Here is a 21504-nt window from a genome sequence, read left to right as displayed (position 1 = left end):
ACTGAAGGCGTTTAAAAATGTTTTTAAACAGTAAAAAAAGGCAAGAAAAAAAATAAATAAAAGAACAATTTACTTAATTGTACATTAAACTATATTTAGAACTATACACACTGTTACATGTTAAATGTTCTTTTAAAGATGGCATTTAGAAAAAAATGTTTCATGTTGTTTATACATTCTGCTAACATTTTACATGGTAGAGTTAAGAACAAACAAAAAGTTTACAGTTTAGCTTGTACGTTAATGTGTAATGCTAAATGACACTCCTTGGGGGCTATTTAATAAGGCAAATGTCCTGTAGTGAATTAAAAATAGCATTTGTTCTTAGTAGCTTCTTAGTAAAACAGCTGTCATTGCTTAGCCCTGACAGCAGTGTCAGCTTCTTTCAGTGTACAATTATTTATTTTCTTTCTATGGTTTTTGTTATTGTTCAGAGTGCTTTTAGTAGGTGGCAGAGTATCCAATTGCATGCAGTATAGCAAGCAGATTTTACTAGGTTTCATATACAAAACTCCAAATAAAAAAGCTTCAACCACTGGTGGTCAGTAGCTGAACTACAATACACATCAACTCTCAAAAGCTGAAGGCTCTCAAGGATTGTTGAGCTCAGTGGTTCATTGTGTGCTGGAAATCCACCGGCTGAAGATTCCAGCTCTAGAATTTAAGCAGGTTTCTTGGTGTTTTTACACCACTGCAATTATGATGTAATTTTAAAAACACGCTTCTGATGCATACCTCAGCCCGCAGTCCCAGATTCTTTCTGAACGTCCCTCATTTCCCTTTGATCTCCTGAACTAAACCTGCACTTAACGCTAAAAAAGATGTTTCTCAGACTTAAACAAATAGCTTTTGGCAGAGAGCCCAGAAAGTTAACAAGCTACACCTGCACTTAGATACAATTGTAACTAATAATCTAAACAGGTCTCTTTGGGGAACTTCACCTTTTTTTTTTTTTTTTTAGAAAAACTATAATTACACATAAAACAAGACCCCAAAGGCCCCCAGAAATGTGTTCAAACTTTAAAAAACCTGCCAAATTTTGTAAAATGGTTAATGGTATTTGGGGGGGGGTGTGGTTGCAAAAATGGGTGTGGTAAAAAAAATTATGCCATGCTATGCTGCCATTTCTTTTTGTCCCTCGTTGCGCTTTTCAAATGTTGGTATGCTGATGTAATATCCATAATGTCTTTCAGCCAACAAGTCCACACAGAGGCTGGTTTGTCCCACCCTTTGGAGGAAACCCCTGGTGGGTGTACCTTGCTGCAAGTCTTCCTGCTCTTCTTGTGACTATTTTGATCTTCATGGACCAACAGATCACAGCTGTCATTGTTAACAGGAAGGAACACAAACTCAAGGTTAGTTTTGTCCCTGTACCACCCTGTACGTCCCAAAAAACTGTCTCTCTCACTAACAGCACTGTCTCATCTACTAAAAAATTAAACACTAGGCTACGAATACCAACTTTATTTATTCATGACTGGACAGAAAAGAGTTTCCATTCAGAGGAGTGAGGTTTTGTTACAGATAATTTCTACTGTAGTTGCAATTCCATCCCCAATTTGCTTTAAGCTATGCCTTATTTCCTGACCTTGTATATTTTCAACAGTTTTTTATTTTGTCTTAGTTTGTGCTCATTAAACTTTACATATTCTCCCAGACATTATGTGACTGCACTTGGTTACAAAGGATTTTGTATGGCAGAAAAGAACAATATATATGTTTTAAGATGAATATGTTATTTTATTCATATAAAGGGTTCTGTTGCATACTTATTATATCATTTCTATAATGATGTATATAATTATACTTTTTTTGCATTAAGTAAAGGTCACTTTTAAATCAACTGTTAAGGAGCAACCAAATCTAAGCATCTCTTCAATTGGTCTTCACTATTTATTTGTATACTTTTTGGATTATCAACTTTCCTATGCTGCCCATTTCCAGTCTGCAACTGAAAAGGCTATCTGGTTTAGTTAGGACATTCAACCCATCATCTGTAAATCATGTGACATGACTTGTTTGGGTTCAGTATTGTGGTTATTTTTATGTTTTTGTGCTCATCTTTTGTTTTAAACCATTTACTATTCATCTTCCCCCCTGACTTCCAAACAGCTTTTTGGTTGCTAAGGTAATTAAGCACTAGCACTTCAGAGTGTCATTCTTAGTCACGGTGCATATTAACATGGTTATGTAGTGAGTATAAGGAGCAAAGTTTTCTACAGTGCTTATCGCCTATAGCAACCAATCAGTGGGTAGCATTTATTGGTCACTTTTTAAAACCAAACATCCCATTGCTATAGGTTACTGCACCTGGGCAAACTTAGTACCTTTTATTGCATAGGGGGGGTACACCCCTTCTGTAAAAACTAAATGTCTTCATTCTTCTTCAAAAATGACCTTTTGGGTGGAAACAATCCTACTGAGGCTGGTCACGCTTCTACATTTAAATAAGAGCCTGCTTTCTAAAGCAGTGCAAACAGAAAGTGACAATTGTTTTTCAAATGTGAGCTCAGTTTTGTGCCTTTTTGTGCACATTCTATACAGCAACTTACCTGCAAGCTTTGTCACACAGTATCAGTTTCGATTGACTTGTCTGACTATGTGTGTCCTTTCAAATGTGCAGATTTAGTTTAACCCTTACTATCTTAGTAATACAACAGTTTTTGTAGACTGTAATACATACAGGCATGGGATTTATTATCTGAACACTTATCCATTTGTCCTGCACCAGTAATTCAATGAACACAATTAGACACAGAGTGATTTGGTGAATGTGAATGATCAGATCAACTACTTGGTTGCTATTGGGTACTGGAGCAGGGCATATATTGTCCTTTTAATTATCTATACATAACTAAGGTGGCCATACACGTTCAGATTTTAGTCTTCTTTTGACGAATGTTCGGATATCGGTCTTACGTTTAAATGCAACAATCTGAAACTAACATTCAGACTGAAATTGTACGATAAAGCCATTAAAATGCGAATCGGAGGTTGTTCTCATCATGAAAAAGTTGTCAGACAACAATCTTACAAAAGTGACTTGTAAGGTCCAAGGAAATCGCCCGATACACAACACATGCACAGATTTTATCATTATCTGACCAAATTTTCTAATCTGGCCGATTGACTAAATGACTGATCACCAAGGTAAGAAAATTATTGGGACGATAATTCAGAGCCCACACATGGTCAGGAAATCGTACAAAACTAGGTTTCATACAATTTTATAGGTACGTGTATGGCCAGCTTTAGAAATATGGCAAAACGAGCAAGCACCAATGCATTTACTTTCAGGCAATTGCCATTTAATCCCCCACCTGGCACTGGGTTAACTTTCTTTCTGGGGCCTGAGTGAGGCTTAGACTAATGCACTTCTATGTATAGATGTCATTCTCTTTTTTTCTGTTGCCACCTCTGCTGTATTTTTTTTTTTTTTGGTACATCCTTTCTTATTCTGCATATGAAATCAGAGCTTTCATCCAATTTTAGCCTTGCACACTCTGTGGATTGTTCAGGTGAACAAAGTGGAACTGACGTGCTGTGAGGTCCTAGTGAATTATGCTATACAGAAACTTGTCCTTAGATCACTTTCCTGGGAAATTAGTGACCAGTGAGCATGACTAAAAGGAAAACATAATGAGAATTTTAATGATACCCAGACTACATTGTGTAGACGAAAATTAAGTATGAAACTCATGCCAAAGGTTTCCATTCACTTATCTCCAATTCTTTTATGTAAAATGTTACCCGTTGCTTCCTGACCTCTCAGATTTCGGGCATAGTATCCCTCTCATTATCCATTAAATTCAATCAGTGATCAAAAACAATAGCTTCATAAAGTAAGGCTTACAGAATTTAAGTCTGCCTCTAGTTTTAGAACAAGAAAACATCTGTGTAGGCAAAGGCCTTTAAAAGTTAGCTGTGTTAATATGTGAATAAGAACTCAATGTTGGTGTCTAGGATATGCCAACATAGATGAGAGATGTATTATGTAACAGAAAGTAATGTGCACCTATCGGAATTCACAGATTAACTGTTGGGGGTCACTAATCCCAGCAGCCAAAACTATTGCTCTGTGAGGCTTCAATTTTATTGTTATTTTTACTATTTATTACTTATCTTCCATTTAGAGCCATCATTGAAGTCACTACCTGGTTTCTAGGGGAAATTTTATTCTAGCAAGACCAGTTACACATTGGGGCAAATTTATCAAAATGTGAGTTTAGAGCTCACTACAGAAAAATTCACTCACTTTCTATTCATTCCTATGGGATTTTTAAAAGTTTATTTATCAATGGGTGAAAGGTAAAGTTCACAATTTGATAAATACGCTTCTAAAAATCCCATAAGAATAAATAAAAAGTGGAAGAATTTTTCTTTAGTGAGTTCTAATCACACATTTTGATAAATTTGCCCCATTGTCTCAGAATATCACTTTCTAAAACTTACAAAAAGTGAATAAAGAGGTGAACTGTCCCTTTAACACATCCCTTACTTAGGTGTTAACCAAAGTACTTCTGCTGCAACTTTTGGTCGTAGACACTTCAATGGATATTTATGAATACAGTGAAAGTTTCTGAAGCAACTTCCATGTGAGGAGTTGCAGAGGGGTGACCCCGTGAATATTATACTGTATTTTAGTTATTAGATTCAGAGAGGTGACTAACTGCATGTGATGTGCTGCAATAACATGCAGCTCAGTTACGAATCAATTATGCTCAGCTTGCATTATATCTTAGTTGTCTTTCTTCTGAATTCCTTAGAAAGGAGCTGGCTATCATTTGGACTTGTTTTGGGTTGCTGTTCTGATGATTGTGTGCTCCTTCATGGCTCTTCCCTGGTATGTGGCTGCTACTGTCATCTCCATTGCTCACATCGACAGCTTGAAAATGGAAACAGAAACATCAGCCCCTGGAGAACAACCCAAGTTCTTGGGTGTCAGGTACTGTATATTCATCACCATGTGGCATGTACCTTAGAATGACCAGTGTTTAACCAGTGTTAATACTGTAAAGTGACTGCCTCTTTACTAAACTGGTCAGAATATACAGTTCATACTGCACAGTAATATACATTTTCTGTTGGTTTATAGGGAGCAAAGAGTTACAGGAGTCATGGTCTTCATTTTGACCGGTGTATCTGTCTTCATGGCCCCAATCCTAAAGGTAGATAAAAAATTAAGCTGTCTTATTTCTTCTTTTTCATTTATTAACAAATATGTGCCTGATGACATAAACATCCTGAGTGGCTGCCAAGTTATTATTAAATGCGGTGCCAGCTCAGCCTGCCTGTCCAACCCAGGCCACAGCTACACTGTTTGTACATACAATGACTATCACCGTTGGTGCTGGGTGAAGGGGACCCACCAATATGATCTTTGGCCAGGGTCCATCAAGGCTTTAAAGCAGCGCTGTATTCCTCTATAGTTATACTGTTTTTTAGAGAGTATTTAACTCATTGTCTTAGCTGACTGAACACTTTCTTATAGTGTTGTCCAAAACAATGAAAGTAAAGGCTATTATCCAGTCAGGATAAAAACTGAAGTAAACACTTATTTACCCTATACAATCTTGGAATTATGGAAGAATAATTTCTTGTGTCATTTGTTAAGAAGCAAGAAGGGCAACCATTGAAATATATAATGCTATAATGCTGATGATTTCATATGATGTGGCTGCCACCATGTGGCAAGGCTGAGGTGTGTTTCACGCAAACACATATAATATGTAAAATAAAACTGTTATTCAGAAGCTGTTTACTTACTTACTAACTTGCTGTTTCTTTAGACTGTAAAGTAATCTCTCCTAGAAAAACAAAGTTGTAAATGGAATTACATGAGAACAATCTGATCTTGAGCACTAAAAAAAAAACTCTGACTCAGAAAGCAATATAATTACTGGCATCTCACATTAGGTGCAGATTAGTTGTCAAGGTTACTAAAAAAAATTGGCACTTGAGTTAATTTACTTATCGGCCAAAGTAATTTTTTTTTTAATCAGGTGTTTGTGATCTTTTTGATCACAGGAAGCATTAATGAAATACAAAATAATTTAAACTTGCTGAACTTGTAGATTTTAATGTAAAAACAGGTGCTGTAGTTATGTTCTGAATATTCAACCTCATTTAAAGCAAATCTTTAGTGCTACAATATTACAATACAGTTTATCACAATTAAAGTAATGTTCTTGTTTGTGGTTATTAAAGTTTTACCTTTCTGGTCTTTGTTTAGGCAAATACTAGTCTTGTAAACCAGATGATATGTATGGTAACAATAATGTTGCAGCATTCAAGCACTTTGCTTTACCTTAGTTGAATAGCACACAGGGCATTGTGACCAACACTATACTCAGGTGGAAACCAGTCCATCAGCCTCCACTTTTATATATATATATATATATATGGTAAATGCAGTTTTTGATATGTGGTAAAAGCAGATGACAAGCAGTGACAAGAAGTCATCCTCTTGAAGGCACAAGACATTGTATGTATGGAGAGGAGCAGGTGAATGTGAGCGTATATACATGTAACCACATGTTCCTGTGGCTGTGACAGCACAGTCTAAAACTGATTTGGCTCCAAACTTCTTTATAAATATCAGTGACCAAAACAAGTAGCTCAGGATAACTGCATGTAAGTTTGTTACTTGTTTTTTCCTCTATGGATAAATGAGCCATTTGGATCTTGCCTTTTTCTTGAACATAAGATATATGAAGACATTCTAAATGAGCTTGACAACCTTGGTATGTAACATCATTTCTATCCCAGGGCTGGACTAATCTCTGCTATGTCCTTGGGCAGTGCCCTGTAACCCCCCACAGCTACACCCCTAACCCTCCCAAGCTCTTCCTCCTTTGCACCACACACCCTCTTATGGCTGCCACTGACCTGCCCTATCTTGCATAGAGATAAATAGCTTTAAATAGTGTTACTCGAGACCTACCATATTTTCAGTTGTGAATTTCACATTTACTCCAGGTATGGGTATATCTGTATGGTTGCATGTAAGTAATTAAAAAAATGTTATAGTGATCTGTATGGTTGCTTGTAAGTAATTTTACAAAAATGTTTTGCTGTTTACATTTTCTAGTTCATCCCTATGCCTGTGCTGTATGGAGTCTTCCTGTATATGGGTGTTGCATCTCTTAATGGAGTTCAGGTACACTATGTGTTTCACCCTACCACTCTTGTGTCAAGTTGTTTTAGTATATCTACAGTATATTTAACTTCAGATGACACCAGCATTATTCAAGTATTATTTATATATCTATATATATATATATTTTTATATAATTAATAATTAATAACTATTAATAATACAATTCAAGTCCTAAATAGTCAACATTTTATAGCAAAATCTTTGCTTCATGCACAAATGGCAGTTTATGGCAAATTCCTAAAGGTAGCCGTGACAGAGACTCAAAGCAGCATGACCTCTTTTGGTACAAAGGTATTTTTCCAGGATTTAGGCTTGTGAGCTAGAATTAATTATGTAGTGCTAGTTAAATCTGTTAAGCATTCAGTCCCTCATTAGAGCATATTAGAAGCTGGGCTGGCACACAACATTGTCATCCTGTTTTATATACTGCCATGGAACTACTGTTTCCCTGAGTTCATTACTGTGCATTAGCAGTAGTGCCATTGAACTGTTCTTCGATCTTGGTTAATCAGTGCCTTTTGTGGCATGTAGTAGTCAGTTTGGAACTCAACATAACAGTAATATTAGTCATACTGAGATGCTTAATTACAGTATATAGTTAATGGAAAATGCAATGTCATAAGCACGCCATGAACAGAACAGTTTCTTTATCCTATGTAATGTTGTTCAGGTACCCTGACAATGCTTTTGTTTGGCTTGCACTGAGATATTGCTTGTGTTAAACTGCAATAGCATAATTATTAGAAAGGTATGGGACCTGTTATTGAAAATGCACAGGACCTCCGGAAAAAGGGGTCTTTCTGTAATTTAGATTTCCATAACTTAAGTTCATAAAAAAACAAAAAACATTTAAACGTTAATCAAACTCAGTAGGATTGTTTTGTCTTACAATGGTTCCTTTTCATTACTTTAGTTCATGGACCGCCTCAAGTTGCTTTTGATGCCTGCAAAACATCAGCCAGATTTCATCTACTTACGTCATGTTCCTCTGCGCAGGGTGCATCTCTTTACTTTCATTCAGATATTATGCCTGGCACTACTCTGGATCCTCAAATCAACTGTGGCTGCTATAATATTTCCAGTTATGGTGAGTCCAGAAATCAGATGTTAAAATACAGGTCTTTGCAAGTTTCAATAATGGTCATCCATAGATTTTTCTTTTTGGGAGGTTGCCCCTAAACCAAAATAAACCTGTTTTTCTAAAGTAAACCTGTTAACAATAACTTGGTGGCAAGGAGAGATCATTTGTAGTAAATGAATTTCCTAATAAAACCCACCAAGGAGCTCACAGTTCCTCTAATTCTGTAATTATAGGGGGATACTCTTTAAAGGAAAAGGAAAGTCAGTTTGGCATTTTACTGCCAATAGATTCACCACATTAGTGTCACCTATATTTATTCTGCAAAAAGCATTACCATATAGAGTACCATACCATAGAGTAAAGAACCCTAGAAGCTTTCTCTGTTTAAGACATTTTATGTAGCTTCTTGCTACAGCTCTAGCCCTTATAGCTCAGATTACACATTCCTAAGAGAGGGGGGAGTGAGTTTTATGGATTCTTATGGGAGGGGGGAGCACAAGAGGGGAGATAGGAGAGAACTGCCCATACTCTGGCCCCAGGAATGAAGAGAGGACTCAGATACCCTAAGAACAAGTTTATAAAAAAGGAGACAAGAAATCCTGTTTCTTTTTATAGAAGACTCGTGCAGCATTTCTGTGAGTGCTCATGGCTCTGTTTACATAGAGCTTTCTGATAAAGCTTACTTAGTTTTTACCTTTCCTTTTCCTTTCAGTAGAGCAAAATAATGAAGTGTTACACTATTCAAAGCACAATAAGAAGTAATTTGGGAAAGGTCCCTGATTAAAGGGGTGGTTCTTTAATTTTTCTTTTAGTATGTTATTGAAACTCCTATTCCAGGCAACTTTTTCATTATTTATTTTTCATCATTTTTGAATTATTTTATCTATTCTACAGCTTAATGCTGAGTGTTACCTATGTGTTTCTGCTCTGGGGCAGTTTTTCTGAAAGTAAATGTGCCCCACTACTGTCTTTTTAATTGCCAAACTTTGCATTTTTTTAACAAGTCTTCAGTTGTTTTCCTAGAAATATCCAAATTGAAACCAGTTGCATTAATAGTAAGGAGCTTCAGCTGCATGCACACTCTTTCATATCAGTTTAAAATTATATCCCAACTTTGAGACCTTTTCGTAAAAGGACAAGACAACCTAATTTTGCATATTTTGTCTATATATTTGCACCACTTATCCTTCTGTGAGATAGTCAAATTCACTCCCTAATGTTTCTCTTGTGTAGATCCTTGCACTTGTGGCAGTGAGAAAGGCCATGGACTACCTGTTTTCCCAGCATGACCTCGGTTTCCTCGATGATGTCATCCCTGAGAAGGACAAGAAGAAAAAGGAGGATGAGAAAAAAAAGAAGAAAAAGAAGGGAAGCGTGGACAGTGACAATGAAGATGTAAGTCTTACCCTTTGTATAATATCTTTCAAAAAAGGAATCAGAACCAGATGTTATCCTGCTTTTCTGTGTCATTTAGAATTTTGCATGTGAACTAATATGGTATTGACTGCAATTGTTGCTGTGTCAATATTTTTCAACCTTTGTTCTTTGGGGACCAAAATTAAGCTGGAGAATCAGCTTCAAGGACAAACATTGACTTGGAACTAGTTATGCACCTCACTTTAATAACTATTTTGTATTATAGGAGGATATATCACTGGTAACCCACCCATCATAAGCAATGTGGAGAAATCTAAAAACATCAGTTTTATCAGTTTTATATTAAAAAATTATATGCATTCATCGCAGGGTGTTAAAGAAGAATTTAAGCCTAACTAAAGAATTATGCTAGAATTATTGTACATTATGGTTTGGGCTTCTGTACCAGCCTAAGGCAACCAAAGCTCTTTAGCAGGGAAGATCTGTGCTTTCAAAGATGCCCCCAGTAGATCCCCATCTTCTTTTCTGCTTATTCATTGCACATGCTCTGTGCTGCTGTCAGTTATTGAGCTTAGGGACCAACTCACAATATACGGTATACATAGAATGTAAATAATCATTCCAGTAGCATCAGCTTATATGACAACACATTTTTTGCTCGATAATTTGTTACGACCCCTAAGCTTAGCCTCTTAACAGCCGCTCAGAGCAAACTGAGCATGTAAGTGTCACTGACCCTTCTAACAGAATCCAACATAAGAAGCTCCTGTGATTAAGTTTAGAGACCTGGATAATTAATACTATAAAGATGATGAACATTTAGAATGGTGCAGTAAGTTCAGTATATAAAATATGGCATTTCATACTCATATTTCTATAAGACGAACTTTATTAGATTTTTTTATATTTTCTCTTAGCTTTAGTACAGGTATGGGATGTGTAATCCTGAATGCTTAGGACCTGGTGTTTTTGGGATAAGGGATCTTTGCATAATTTGCATCCGCCTACCTTTATCTGCTAAAAAATTATTTAAACATAAATAAACCCAATAGGATTGGTTTGCCTCCAATAAAGATTTATTATACTGTATATTAGTTGGGTTTCAAGTACAAGGTACTGTTTTATTATTACAGCGACAGCAACAAGAGGTCCTCTGCACTCACCCATTATCAATATATATAGGACATTAAGACATTCTGTGCATTAAGCTACCAAGAAATGCCCACCCCTTTAAGCAAAACAGGGATTGTTTGTTCATATATTGCAATATACTTTAAGCTGGCCAACTATGTCAAAGTCATCCCCTCTGGCCAGTTCTACATTAACTTTTATCTGATTCATTAAGAATACCATTGCTTCAATATACAATTAACAAAGGGACTGAGTTTTATCTGCAACTTTTTTGCTTTCAAGGTTAAAACCCCCATATGGTTGCCCTTTTATTGGCTCTATTGGGATCACCTGAGAAGGATGGGAGCTACAACATGGAGCTGGCCACTGCTCCTGTATAATCTATAGCAATCAGCCTTTTTTTATTATTACAGAGAAAAAGGAAATCATTTTAAAAATGGAAAGTATTTGATCAAAATGGAGTCTATAGGAAATGGCCTTTCCGAAATTTGGAGATTCCTGGACGTATCTATGTCAAGACGTATCTCAGTCAAGAGTATCTTAGTCTATGACGTATCTCAGTCAAGAGTTGCCCACAGCCATGTCAGCACTGCATTGGCTTGGTTTATCATCTAAGATTGGCCTAAATGTTTACTTAATCTTGTTTTAACCAGAAGAACATTATGACTCAAAGAATGACTACCTTCCACTAAGGCACACACGGGTGATTAGTTGTTGTGACTTTTCGCCTCCGTGTGTCTTTGCCCTTATAAGTAAAAGTGCAGTATATCCATACCATTTTTCAATAGATATGTGTTTACTTTTAGTTACAGTGATTGGGAACTACGTTTAGCCTTGTGTCTTAATTGAAGATGGTATGGATATACTGCTTGTTTGGCTGAACACCCCATGTCTACTAAGTTAAAATGGGTTGTTCATTACAAACAGTAAAACCATTCTGTATACCTATACTCTCTTCACTGAATACCACAAAACCAAAGCCAAATGTGATCTTCACAGATATCTGATTCCAAACAATTGTGAAGAATTACACCCAAATGACCCTTCAACTTCAACTTATAATGAAATTTAAAAAAAAAAAAAAAAAAAAAAGCCAAGTACCAAAGCCAACTGGATGATTATAAGATTTAAAAAGTAATTTTGGATTCCTTTCTTTTAATCCCAGCTTAAGCATTTAATCTTGTGTATATGTATGTCTGTAGTTGGGTATGAGAATCATGTTTGATTTAATGAACATAAGGTTCTAATGAAAAGTATCAAATAGTCTAATAAGTGAATTTGGAATAGATTCTTTACAAAGATATGTAATTTTCCAGTCATTATTACCAATTACCAAAGCAGTCTGCATGCTTATTTATACTACAAAGCAAATGCAAACTGCACTAAAGTGCCAATACACTAAGGTGCTTAAGTTTTCCAGTGAAGTTGCTCATAGCTACCAATCACATCTTTGGTATTATATTTTAGTCTGTAGTAGACTGATTGCTGATTGGTTTCTATGAGCTGGTGCAATTTAGCTATACATTAAATCAAACATAGATTACGAAGAAGTTTTTGTCTCCTACTGTTTAGATGTTTCATCTAGAAAAACTGTGGTCACCATACTTCAAAGGGCCCTTGCCCTGTTGACCAGGGTGCAGTTGGTTTTCAAAATATGACCCTGATTTACAGCCTAACAAATGATATGCTATTATAGCTTAGATGATCTTACAGTTGTAAGGATAAAGCTTTCTAGAGCTCATTAGCAAATATCATAATTTTGTCTTTTCTGGACTGAATGTAACATTTTGCTCCAAAGACTCCATGGGAAGGTATTTTTAAAGCCAGATAAACCACTTCTGTTGATTTCTTTCCTGTGCCTGTATGAGGATATTATGAAAGCTTTACTTGTTTCTGAGAAATCAAGATTGAAATTGAACCTTTTGCTGTTCCTTTGTTTGCCAGAAGAATGAATTGAATGTTCATTAAGTTACAAAGAATCTTCACAGTTAAAGCAAAAGCTTTATGGGTAAATGAGGACTTATGAAGTCTTTAAAAATGGCTGGATCGGCCCTCAGAAGTATTACATTTGGACATAATTTTGTACAGTGTTTATCCAGTTTACAGCAAAAGAAGATTGACCTGTATTCTGTTGGGAAAATTAACACAACTGCATAATCTCTAAGCACTTTTACACATTTTTTCCACAGTCTGACACTCCTTATTCAGAAAAAGTACCAAGTATTAAAATTCCTATGGACATCATGGAAAAGGAACCATTCCTAAGTGATAGCAAACCTAGTGACAGTGAGTAGTTCTAACCTCTTGCATGCCAGTAACAAGCTCCACTTCATCTCCAAAAAATCACTTCACTTGTAACCATTATTCACCTTTTTCCATGTTTCACTGAATATAATAAAGTTCACCAAAGATCCAATTGCTTCACTACTTTTCTTCCTCTATCCTCTAAAAATAACTGCAATTCTATATTTCAGCTAAAAGCCAGAGACTCTATCCAGTTTCCATAATTTGCTGATTTTTTATTGCACCCCAAGTGCATTTTTTAATAAAAAGTAGCACCAAGTTTTTTTTCAAGTTTTTTCTCTGGTTAAAAATAATTTACGATACTGCATGCACCCCTATGACACTCTTTTTTTTTTTTTTTTTTAGATATTCTGTCTAATTCTTTTACTGTATTAACTTTTTTTCTGTTCAATACATATTTTAGGGCCAGATTTATCCATAGGGTCATTTGTTCCAAATCGTTTTGGATCAATCAGAATATCCAAGGCTATTGTGATACTAATATCTACAGTTAGTACTAGTGGTTGTATTTATAGTTTATGTATGTGAGTATAGATTGGTAGGTGTGGGTTAGGTGTGCTGGGTTTACTTGGATGGGTTGAACTTGATGGACACAGGTCTTTTTTCAACCCTATGTAACTATGTAACTATGTAACTATGTTTTAAAGTGAAATGTCACCACAACATTCTGGTCTCAACTTAAATCCAAATAATAAATGAATCTTTGTAGTGTTTACGTTTACAGAATTGGAACATTTTTCTGAGACACCTATGGAAAGTATGGCCCTACCATTTGCTGTAAATGCATAAAAGGCAAAGGCTCTGTTAACTCACAGAAAAGTTGCCAGAATCATCATCACTGTGTCTTACTCTTGGGATCCTAATTGACCGTGTTATTAATCTTGATCATGTGAAGTGCTTCATCAGATTTGGTTTGGTTTAATCTAGGATTTATTTTGATTTCCATTTGCAATTTTAGCATGCAAAATAGGTAACAATTTGTTTTGTTAAATGCAGTGATCTGCATGTGTGGCTTTGGAACTTGCATGTTGGTGTCGGGATAATGTGTGATGTTAGTGGTTTTCCACACAAATAGTGATGAGTGAATCTGTCCTGTTTTGCTTTGCAAAAAAATTCACAAAACAGCAAACATTCACGTGCAACTTTTTTTTTTTGCTGGCATTTTAGTCTATGGACATTTTTTCTTGCCAAAACTTGGCAAAGAATTTCGTTCATCGCTACTCACAATGAATATTTGTGGAAACCACTCCCTGTCAGTGATTTTACCACATCCTAATGTCTTATGAATTACATCCTCCTTTTTTACTAATTAAGTTGCCCTTTATTGTTGTGTTTTGTGCTCATATAATTATATGATATATATGATAATTATATATCATGACATGCTATCCATGCTATCTGCATAGTACCTAATCAATTCTACTGCTATTGTTCTTTTTTGTTAAGTGGCTGTAACAATGTCTATTGCATTTAATGGAAAGGGAAACTGGGATATGTGTATGTCATGACTTTGATTATATTAGTGTCAGTTTACTCTGTGAAGAAAAAGAGTGATTTAAAGCTCATTGCAAATACTGTTATTCATTTGAATAATCTGTCTAGCCTGGACTTCTTTAGATTGTTCAAATGTAAAAGGAACACTATCACTTTTTCTATATAAGTGCTATAACTGACTTGACTTTGCACTTTTTATGTACAGTTTTGTACTGAAAAGCTAATCTTCCAGCCATTAATGTGATCACCCTGCTGGAAGAAGCCCGCATTAAATTTAATAATTTAATTCTCTTGCATTAAACTAAGATTAATATCCAACATGCCATTTAAGCATTTAGCCCAGCATTTTCATGAAGTCATCCCACCGTATCTGAAAGATACAGCTTCTAATCCTTATCCTTGTTCTATTTATTTTTGTTTTTGCAGGAGAAAAACCTTTTACATTCCTTGAGCGACACACATCATGCTGAAAGAATACCTTTTCTTCAGTCACATATGCCAAGGTATTACAACTGTCGATTTTTTGTGAACCACCAACTTTCTAAAATATTTGCTTGTCGGAACTCTCTGGGAAATGTAAAGTATGGTATTGCTGTTTTTTTAGATTGTGTACAAGATGGGCAAATTATTTTTAATATTATAATGACATTATGAAATTGGGTTTTATATAGTTATTTATTTATAAAAATGAATAAAATGATTATATAAAAAAGCAGATCTGTAAATGTAAGGGCAGTTGAATTAGACTAGAGGTTAGAAAATGTGATACATGATGAAGTTAGAAAAACAGGATTCATTTAAGGCCTCATTCAAACACAATATTGTCCACATGGGCTCATTTTACAGTTAGATCCTAGTATTATTAACCCACATGCAGTTAATTATCAGTCTAAACATAAGCCATCTAAGTTGTTTGTTGTAATGTTCTTTCAGCTTGAAATGCTTGCTCACAGGTGTTACATGCCTATGTGATTCCACACAATTATCAATGGACCTCTTGTATTTTGTTATAACTGAACTTTATCCACAATGCCAGGGGCATTTCAAATAATAAATAACCCCTTTTGTCTTGCAAGTAGCTTAATCGTGTAACTTGATCATGTGACCATAAGTAGTTAAATTTCTTCCATTAATAACACTGACAGCGATAAGGAGGCATATGTGCCTACAGGTGGCTTACAAAAAAACATGGGTAATCCCATATTAGGTACTACTAGCACATATTATTATCAAATGGCCACTTGAGTGATATTTTTTTTGGCTTGACCTTAAGCAGTGCTTCAAAAGCTTTTTTGTAGTATCTTCCAAATGCCTATGTACAAGCTATTAACATTGCATGGTTATGACTGTAAAATGTTCAATCAAAACACCTGGGCTTATTTTCCAAAGAAAAACACTCTTAAGTGCTGTGAGTAGTGCAGGACCCACAATTACAACCAAAAGAATAGCAGATGCCAAGTTATGGCGATCTCCTGCAATAGCAATTACATCAGTTTGGGTTAATTCAACAAAAGATGTAACGTTTGCAACAGATCTGGTAAAAGATAGAAACCAATGACCTGGTTATTTACTGTCACTAGACTTCCAAGAAACTTTGCCCTGGTAATTATATTAGCCCATTTGTGTCCCATTTGCAAATTTGAGCAATTCTTTGTTCAAGAAGTATTTATCTGTAAAACACTCCAGCATTATATATTCGAAAATAGACCAATTAAGTTCATTGTTATTAATTTTTTTTTTTTTTAGAAAATTACAAATATACAGGGAGATGAGGCTCTTCTTGCTTATATATTTGGCGAAGCAAATAGAAAAGTAAACACAGATTAAAAAACATCTTTTCCTTGTCCTGTAATCTGGTTTTATAGTGATAATTTCATTCAAAGAATGCCTATACTAATTAAAAGAAAGAGTAGTTTATGAATAAAACAAGCTATTACAGACAGATGATAAACTTATATGTTCTACATGTGTTTATAGATGCAGCAGATATGTACTGATGTGCCTCTTGATTAGCAGTTTACTTACCATAACAAATCATATGTTTTTGTAGTAAATGTGGCATTACTAGTATAATAGGCATTTTGGTTATTTTGGCTTTGGACCCCTTGGGAAGTAATTTAAACAGACATTTAATCCCATTGGATTACAGTCTGTTCTTACTGAAACCATGAATTGCAACCAACACTTTTCAGTTTATAATTGGCACATCAACACATTTGGCCACGTTTCAGTCCAGTTCAACTTGACTCCTTACAGATCATTGTCAATATGTTCATCAGTCCTTTTTTGACAATCCATTGAAAAAGTCAAATCAATCAATATCTATCCATTTGTCTGCTAAATAACCCAACCTTTAGCCTTTCCTTGGTTGCATGCTTAGTGTAATTGGGAAACAATTGCTTAGTAGATAGGAGACTTTCACTTTTCTATATTATCTCTACTAGTATTTAGGTTATTAGATCTCGCAATCTCTTGTGTATATGAACTTTCTGGTACTGGCTTTCAAGCTCAAAAGAATATTACAATAATATTTTTTTCTGTGTTACAGCCCACCAAGCACTCCAATACGAATTGTGCCTCAGATTAGAATAGAGATCGAGCCAGATGATGACTCTTATTTCTGGAGGAGCCGGGGAACAGAAACAACTTTATAAAGCTGTGAACCATAGCCTGCAATTGTTTTTTGTCTGTTTTTTGTTATTTCACTTTTTTGGTCACTAGCCAAATATGAAATCATCTTTGCACTTTTCACAAATAATGTGAAAAGCTTCTGCCTACAGCATTTTGTAAATAGCTTGCGCTTCCTTCATTATGTTAATAATCTCACCAATTTCTGTTTCATCGCTTCTGTAAATGCTTTTTTTTTTAACCTTTTTTTCATCCCACTAAAACGAAAGCACATATTTTATGTTTATGCTGTAATTATCGCTGCTATGTGAAGCGAATTCCATACAGAATAACTATGCAGATCTTTCTAAGAGTCCCACATGCCATCCTGAGTTAATGCATGTTCGGACCCTGAAAGACTAGAACATTAGAAAAAAATAGATCTATAGGTACACGGCTTAACGAATTGCCATATAATAAATATCCCTTGTCTTTGTATCTTCTTTGAAATACTTTTTGGTACTCTGTATAAAATGAAGCAACATATTTAATACCTTCTAAATTTTGTCTTTAAATTATGGGGCCTAACACTGAACATATATTGTAATAATTTTTTTTTAAGAAACTTTTTTAATGACTGTAAAGAAAATGAATTTTTTTCCTGCAGCAGGAAATTTATAGTTTGAAGTAGTTCTACCTCTTATATGTAGGAGCTGGGCTTTTATTTTTCTGTATGAATGTTTTGTGTACAATGTGATTATAACGTATCTCGATCTCCATGTTAAGCGAGTGATTAAATCCTTCAAAGTTTTATATTTGAACTAATCAGTCAGCTCTTTTTATTACATCTTGAGGGAGGTAGCGCTAAATTATAATCCATTGTGTTATCGTTTCAAAGTGTTTTTTATGTATGTAGGCAATAAATGATAATACTGACTGGTAATAGGGATCAACAAAGAAATTAGTGGTAATCTTTTTGAAAGGGTAATTTTACTTACAGTATTGACACTATTTCACTAATACTTGTGTTTTAATGATATCTATTGATACTGTGTATATGTGTGAGAAACAGAATGTTGAAATCATCCCAAAATAATGGAATTCTGATTCTAATGCGTAATTCAAAATTCTTCTGCTGAGGCCAAGAATATACTATCAATTTTCCCTACGAGACTAAAGCTATTGCATTTTACTCCAAAATGACCTTAAGTAAAATAATAGTAGAGGAGTTTTATACTCAGTAGCACCTCATAACGGATTTAGGAGCACATAAGGATGCTACTTAACTGGGATGCTTATGTCCTTCCATCAAGAATGTATGCAGGGTTTTAGGATTAAGAGCAGATCTTGTCTTTTGGTGCCCCTTATTTACATAATAAGCCTGCATATCTAAGACCAAATTACAGTACCTTCTCAAGTGACTAATCAAGGTGCCCACCTAGTAGGGTTGCTACCTGTCTGGTTTTCACCTGGAAAGCACATGTTTTGGAAGGGTTGTCTAGGTGAAAACTGCCTGTCCGGATTTCCGAATTAGGATTTCCAGATAGGACTTGAATTGAACGTTGCAATGATCAGCCGATTGCTGTTCACTACACCATAACCTCACCCCTGACATCATAGGTCCACCTTTCAAACACCACCTCACCCGCATCTGCCTGCTTTCTGATGTCATTAGCCCTGTCCCCTGTCTGGACCTCCAAGCTGCAAAAGGTGGCAACCCTACCACCAGGGTAGGCAACAAGGGCAAGGATGTTGGGGACCATTTTGAAGTACCAGATGATCAGACATCTTATGGTATAAAATATGCCTATATGTTTCATTCAGTTATTCTGAAGCCCATTTTAAAGTCTGACAAGGATTCAGTCTTTAAATTACTGTCAACCATTTAGGGTAATATTGAGATAAAAACTGGATATACTTCACCTGGTCCTAAGAGAGGTCTAAAGGGTTATTATGAAAATGCTGATAAAAATATAAAGGAAGGATTTTTTTAAAATTTGCTCATCACTGAAAATAATGTAAATCTATGTCCACAGTTAGTGCTATGTCATTCACTTAGCTAATAATAATATATAGTTTCCCCCTTTTTATAGAACACACAGGTATAATATGCATAGATAAGGGTTCTATAAAACTACCTTTTTGTCAATACTTTTTATAACACAGTCTTCCAGTTTGAAATCATGTTTCTTTTACTTGAACTGTATTAACTGCTGAATTAATTGTCTAGTGTATATGTCTTATCAAATGAAGTGCGAGGAGAGCTGCAACGTTTGGGTGTAGGTATGGGACAAAGCTTGTGATCTGTGACAAGATCCTTACTGAAAATATTTAGTTCTTAGCACAAATACAAGGATGAGTATTCTGTTTCTTGCCAGACACATAAAAAAGTTCCAACTCCTGGCAATTCTGAGGAACTCAAAGGTGAATTCTGGAAACATCAGCTCCACAATATCTGGAGTTGTGAAGGATTCCATGGCTGCACATTTGTTTTATCTCCAAGCAAGTTAAACTGAGGACAAGCATGGGAATTAAATAAAAGTATAATATATTATTATAGTAATCCCTTTAAGCACATTTGCAGCCTATACATACACGCAAAAATACCAAAATATATGAAAACTGCAAGAGTAGAATTCCTTTCTGTCTGTATAGTGGAAATGCAAGTGCCAGTCCCAGATACAATTTTTAATGTTATAACTATTCATTCCCATACATATTCCATACTAGATGGAATAATAGTCTTACATTTTACCTGGTGTATTTCTTTTCATAGGCACATTATAGTACTAGAAAAACAGTAGGTCCTTAGAAATCCAGGCTTGTTCCAAAAAACTAAACAGATTACTTCCTCTGGGTTTAGACATCCTGTGAGCCATTTTGAGAGCCATGAACACCTTTGTCCCATACCTATACCTATTTAGTGTTAACAACTGCTTTAATTTATAGTCATTGACATGGCTACTATAAGAAGTATTTTTTTTCTGGGGCAGGGGTGGGGAAAGATCAGCACTTTCAGGTAAAAAACTAAAAAAGCAACAAAACACTTTCATGAACACACATCCCTCAAGTGCTAGAGAGGTCCATAAATAATTGCCACTTAATCTGTTTTGGGCAACTCTGTCACATAGGGGGTTAAGCAACATATGTGTCCTTTATTGGACATAAATTTTATTTTGTATTTAATTTTATTAAATAAAGAATGATCAAACACATAGAAGGAAGCAGCAGAAGCAGACTGTAATGATTTTTTTTCCCTATAACGAGAACTAATTATTATGTCTATTTAGTACATTGCTATTTTATGAAACTTTCTATTGTGACTTTTATGGAATCAAGAGAATGAAGAAATTGATATTTTAGCATTTATATTTTTTGAAATTAAATGTATATTGAAAATAAAGTAACTTTATGAAGTTTTCTGTGTGCTGGGATTATTTTTAGTACTAGCAAATAGTACCTATTTTAGCTTTCTAGTTTTTACTGTGGCCTGCTGATTCTTGTTAGTGAAACACTGCTTACCCACAAGGGATTACAGGAAAAAATAGTGTTCTCTCTTCCACTTAAACATGGTGTGGGCCAATAAATGCTTGCTTGGCGACCTTGCCAGGCCAGCGGATCTTAACGTGTATGGCCACTCTTAGTTACGCATACAAGCTAACCAATCCCAAACCAATCTGCTTCCTATAAAATGACTGCTCTAAACATTTACTTTCTTTCTTCACGAGTCACTGCTGTAATCTATTCTGTGGAAGGAGTTCAAAAAGAAGGTCCGAAAGAAATATGCAGTATATATGGCTATATTAGCAGGCCTACACCAGTGTTTCCTTTGTAGTTCCTGATTATAGTATTTTTTGTGATTTTTGCCCTGAAAATTAAAAATAAGATTTTTAGATAGATAACACTAGCTGGTCCCTTTTGTCAATAATTCTGTTTTTTTAAAAAACAATTTAATTTGTCTCTGTAGAAATAAAACAGTACCTTGTACTTGATGGTAACTGCACTGCATGAATCCACATTGGTGGCAAATAATTCTATTGAGGTTTAAATTATTCTTACCAGGAATAAGATAAGGTGATCCAAATCACGTAAGGATCTCTTATCTGTAAAACCCCAGGTCCCCAGCATTCTGAAGGGGTCCCATAACAGTATTACATTAATATATCAGATTCTGAATTTTTTTTACTCATTTATTTTGGTAAGTCAGATGAACTGCTTGAGAAGGGCACCCCATTTTGATTAAGTGGGTTATTTTGGCTGTGCTCTGTTTGACCAATTTAATATAGTTGTGCCCATCATTATTTGCACAAAACCAGGGTACAGCACTATTTATGGCCCTCAGAGACTATAT

General features: G+C 35.2%; 1 protein-coding gene across 7 annotated transcripts in view; it reads left to right on the top strand.

The window, feature by feature from the left end:
* The window catches only part of slc4a4 (solute carrier family 4 member 4), a 137368-nt gene extending 116797 nt beyond the window's left edge, over window positions 1-20571 (top strand). For all 7 annotated transcript variants that reach the window (XM_004919133.4, XM_004919135.4, XM_002940576.5 and 4 more), the window contains 9 exons: window positions 1194-1355; window positions 4767-4945; window positions 5096-5168; window positions 7091-7159; window positions 8073-8246; window positions 9474-9635; window positions 12938-13034; window positions 14973-15049; window positions 17095-20571. In XM_004919133.4, the coding sequence (XP_004919190.2) occupies window positions 1194-1355; window positions 4767-4945; window positions 5096-5168; window positions 7091-7159; window positions 8073-8246; window positions 9474-9635; window positions 12938-13034; window positions 14973-15016 (960 nt within the window). In that variant the 3' untranslated portion in view covers window positions 15017-15049; window positions 17095-20571. The remainder of the gene's footprint in view (window positions 1-1193; window positions 1356-4766; window positions 4946-5095; window positions 5169-7090; window positions 7160-8072; window positions 8247-9473; window positions 9636-12937; window positions 13035-14972; window positions 15050-17094) is intronic.
* The last annotated feature ends 933 nt before the right edge of the window (window positions 20572-21504 follow it).

Source organism: Xenopus tropicalis, chromosome 1 (genome assembly GCF_000004195.4).
Source record: "Xenopus tropicalis strain Nigerian chromosome 1, UCB_Xtro_10.0, whole genome shotgun sequence".
Classification (NCBI taxonomy): domain Eukaryota; kingdom Metazoa; phylum Chordata; class Amphibia; order Anura; family Pipidae; genus Xenopus; species Xenopus tropicalis.
This window is presented reverse-complemented; position numbering and strand designations above follow the sequence as displayed.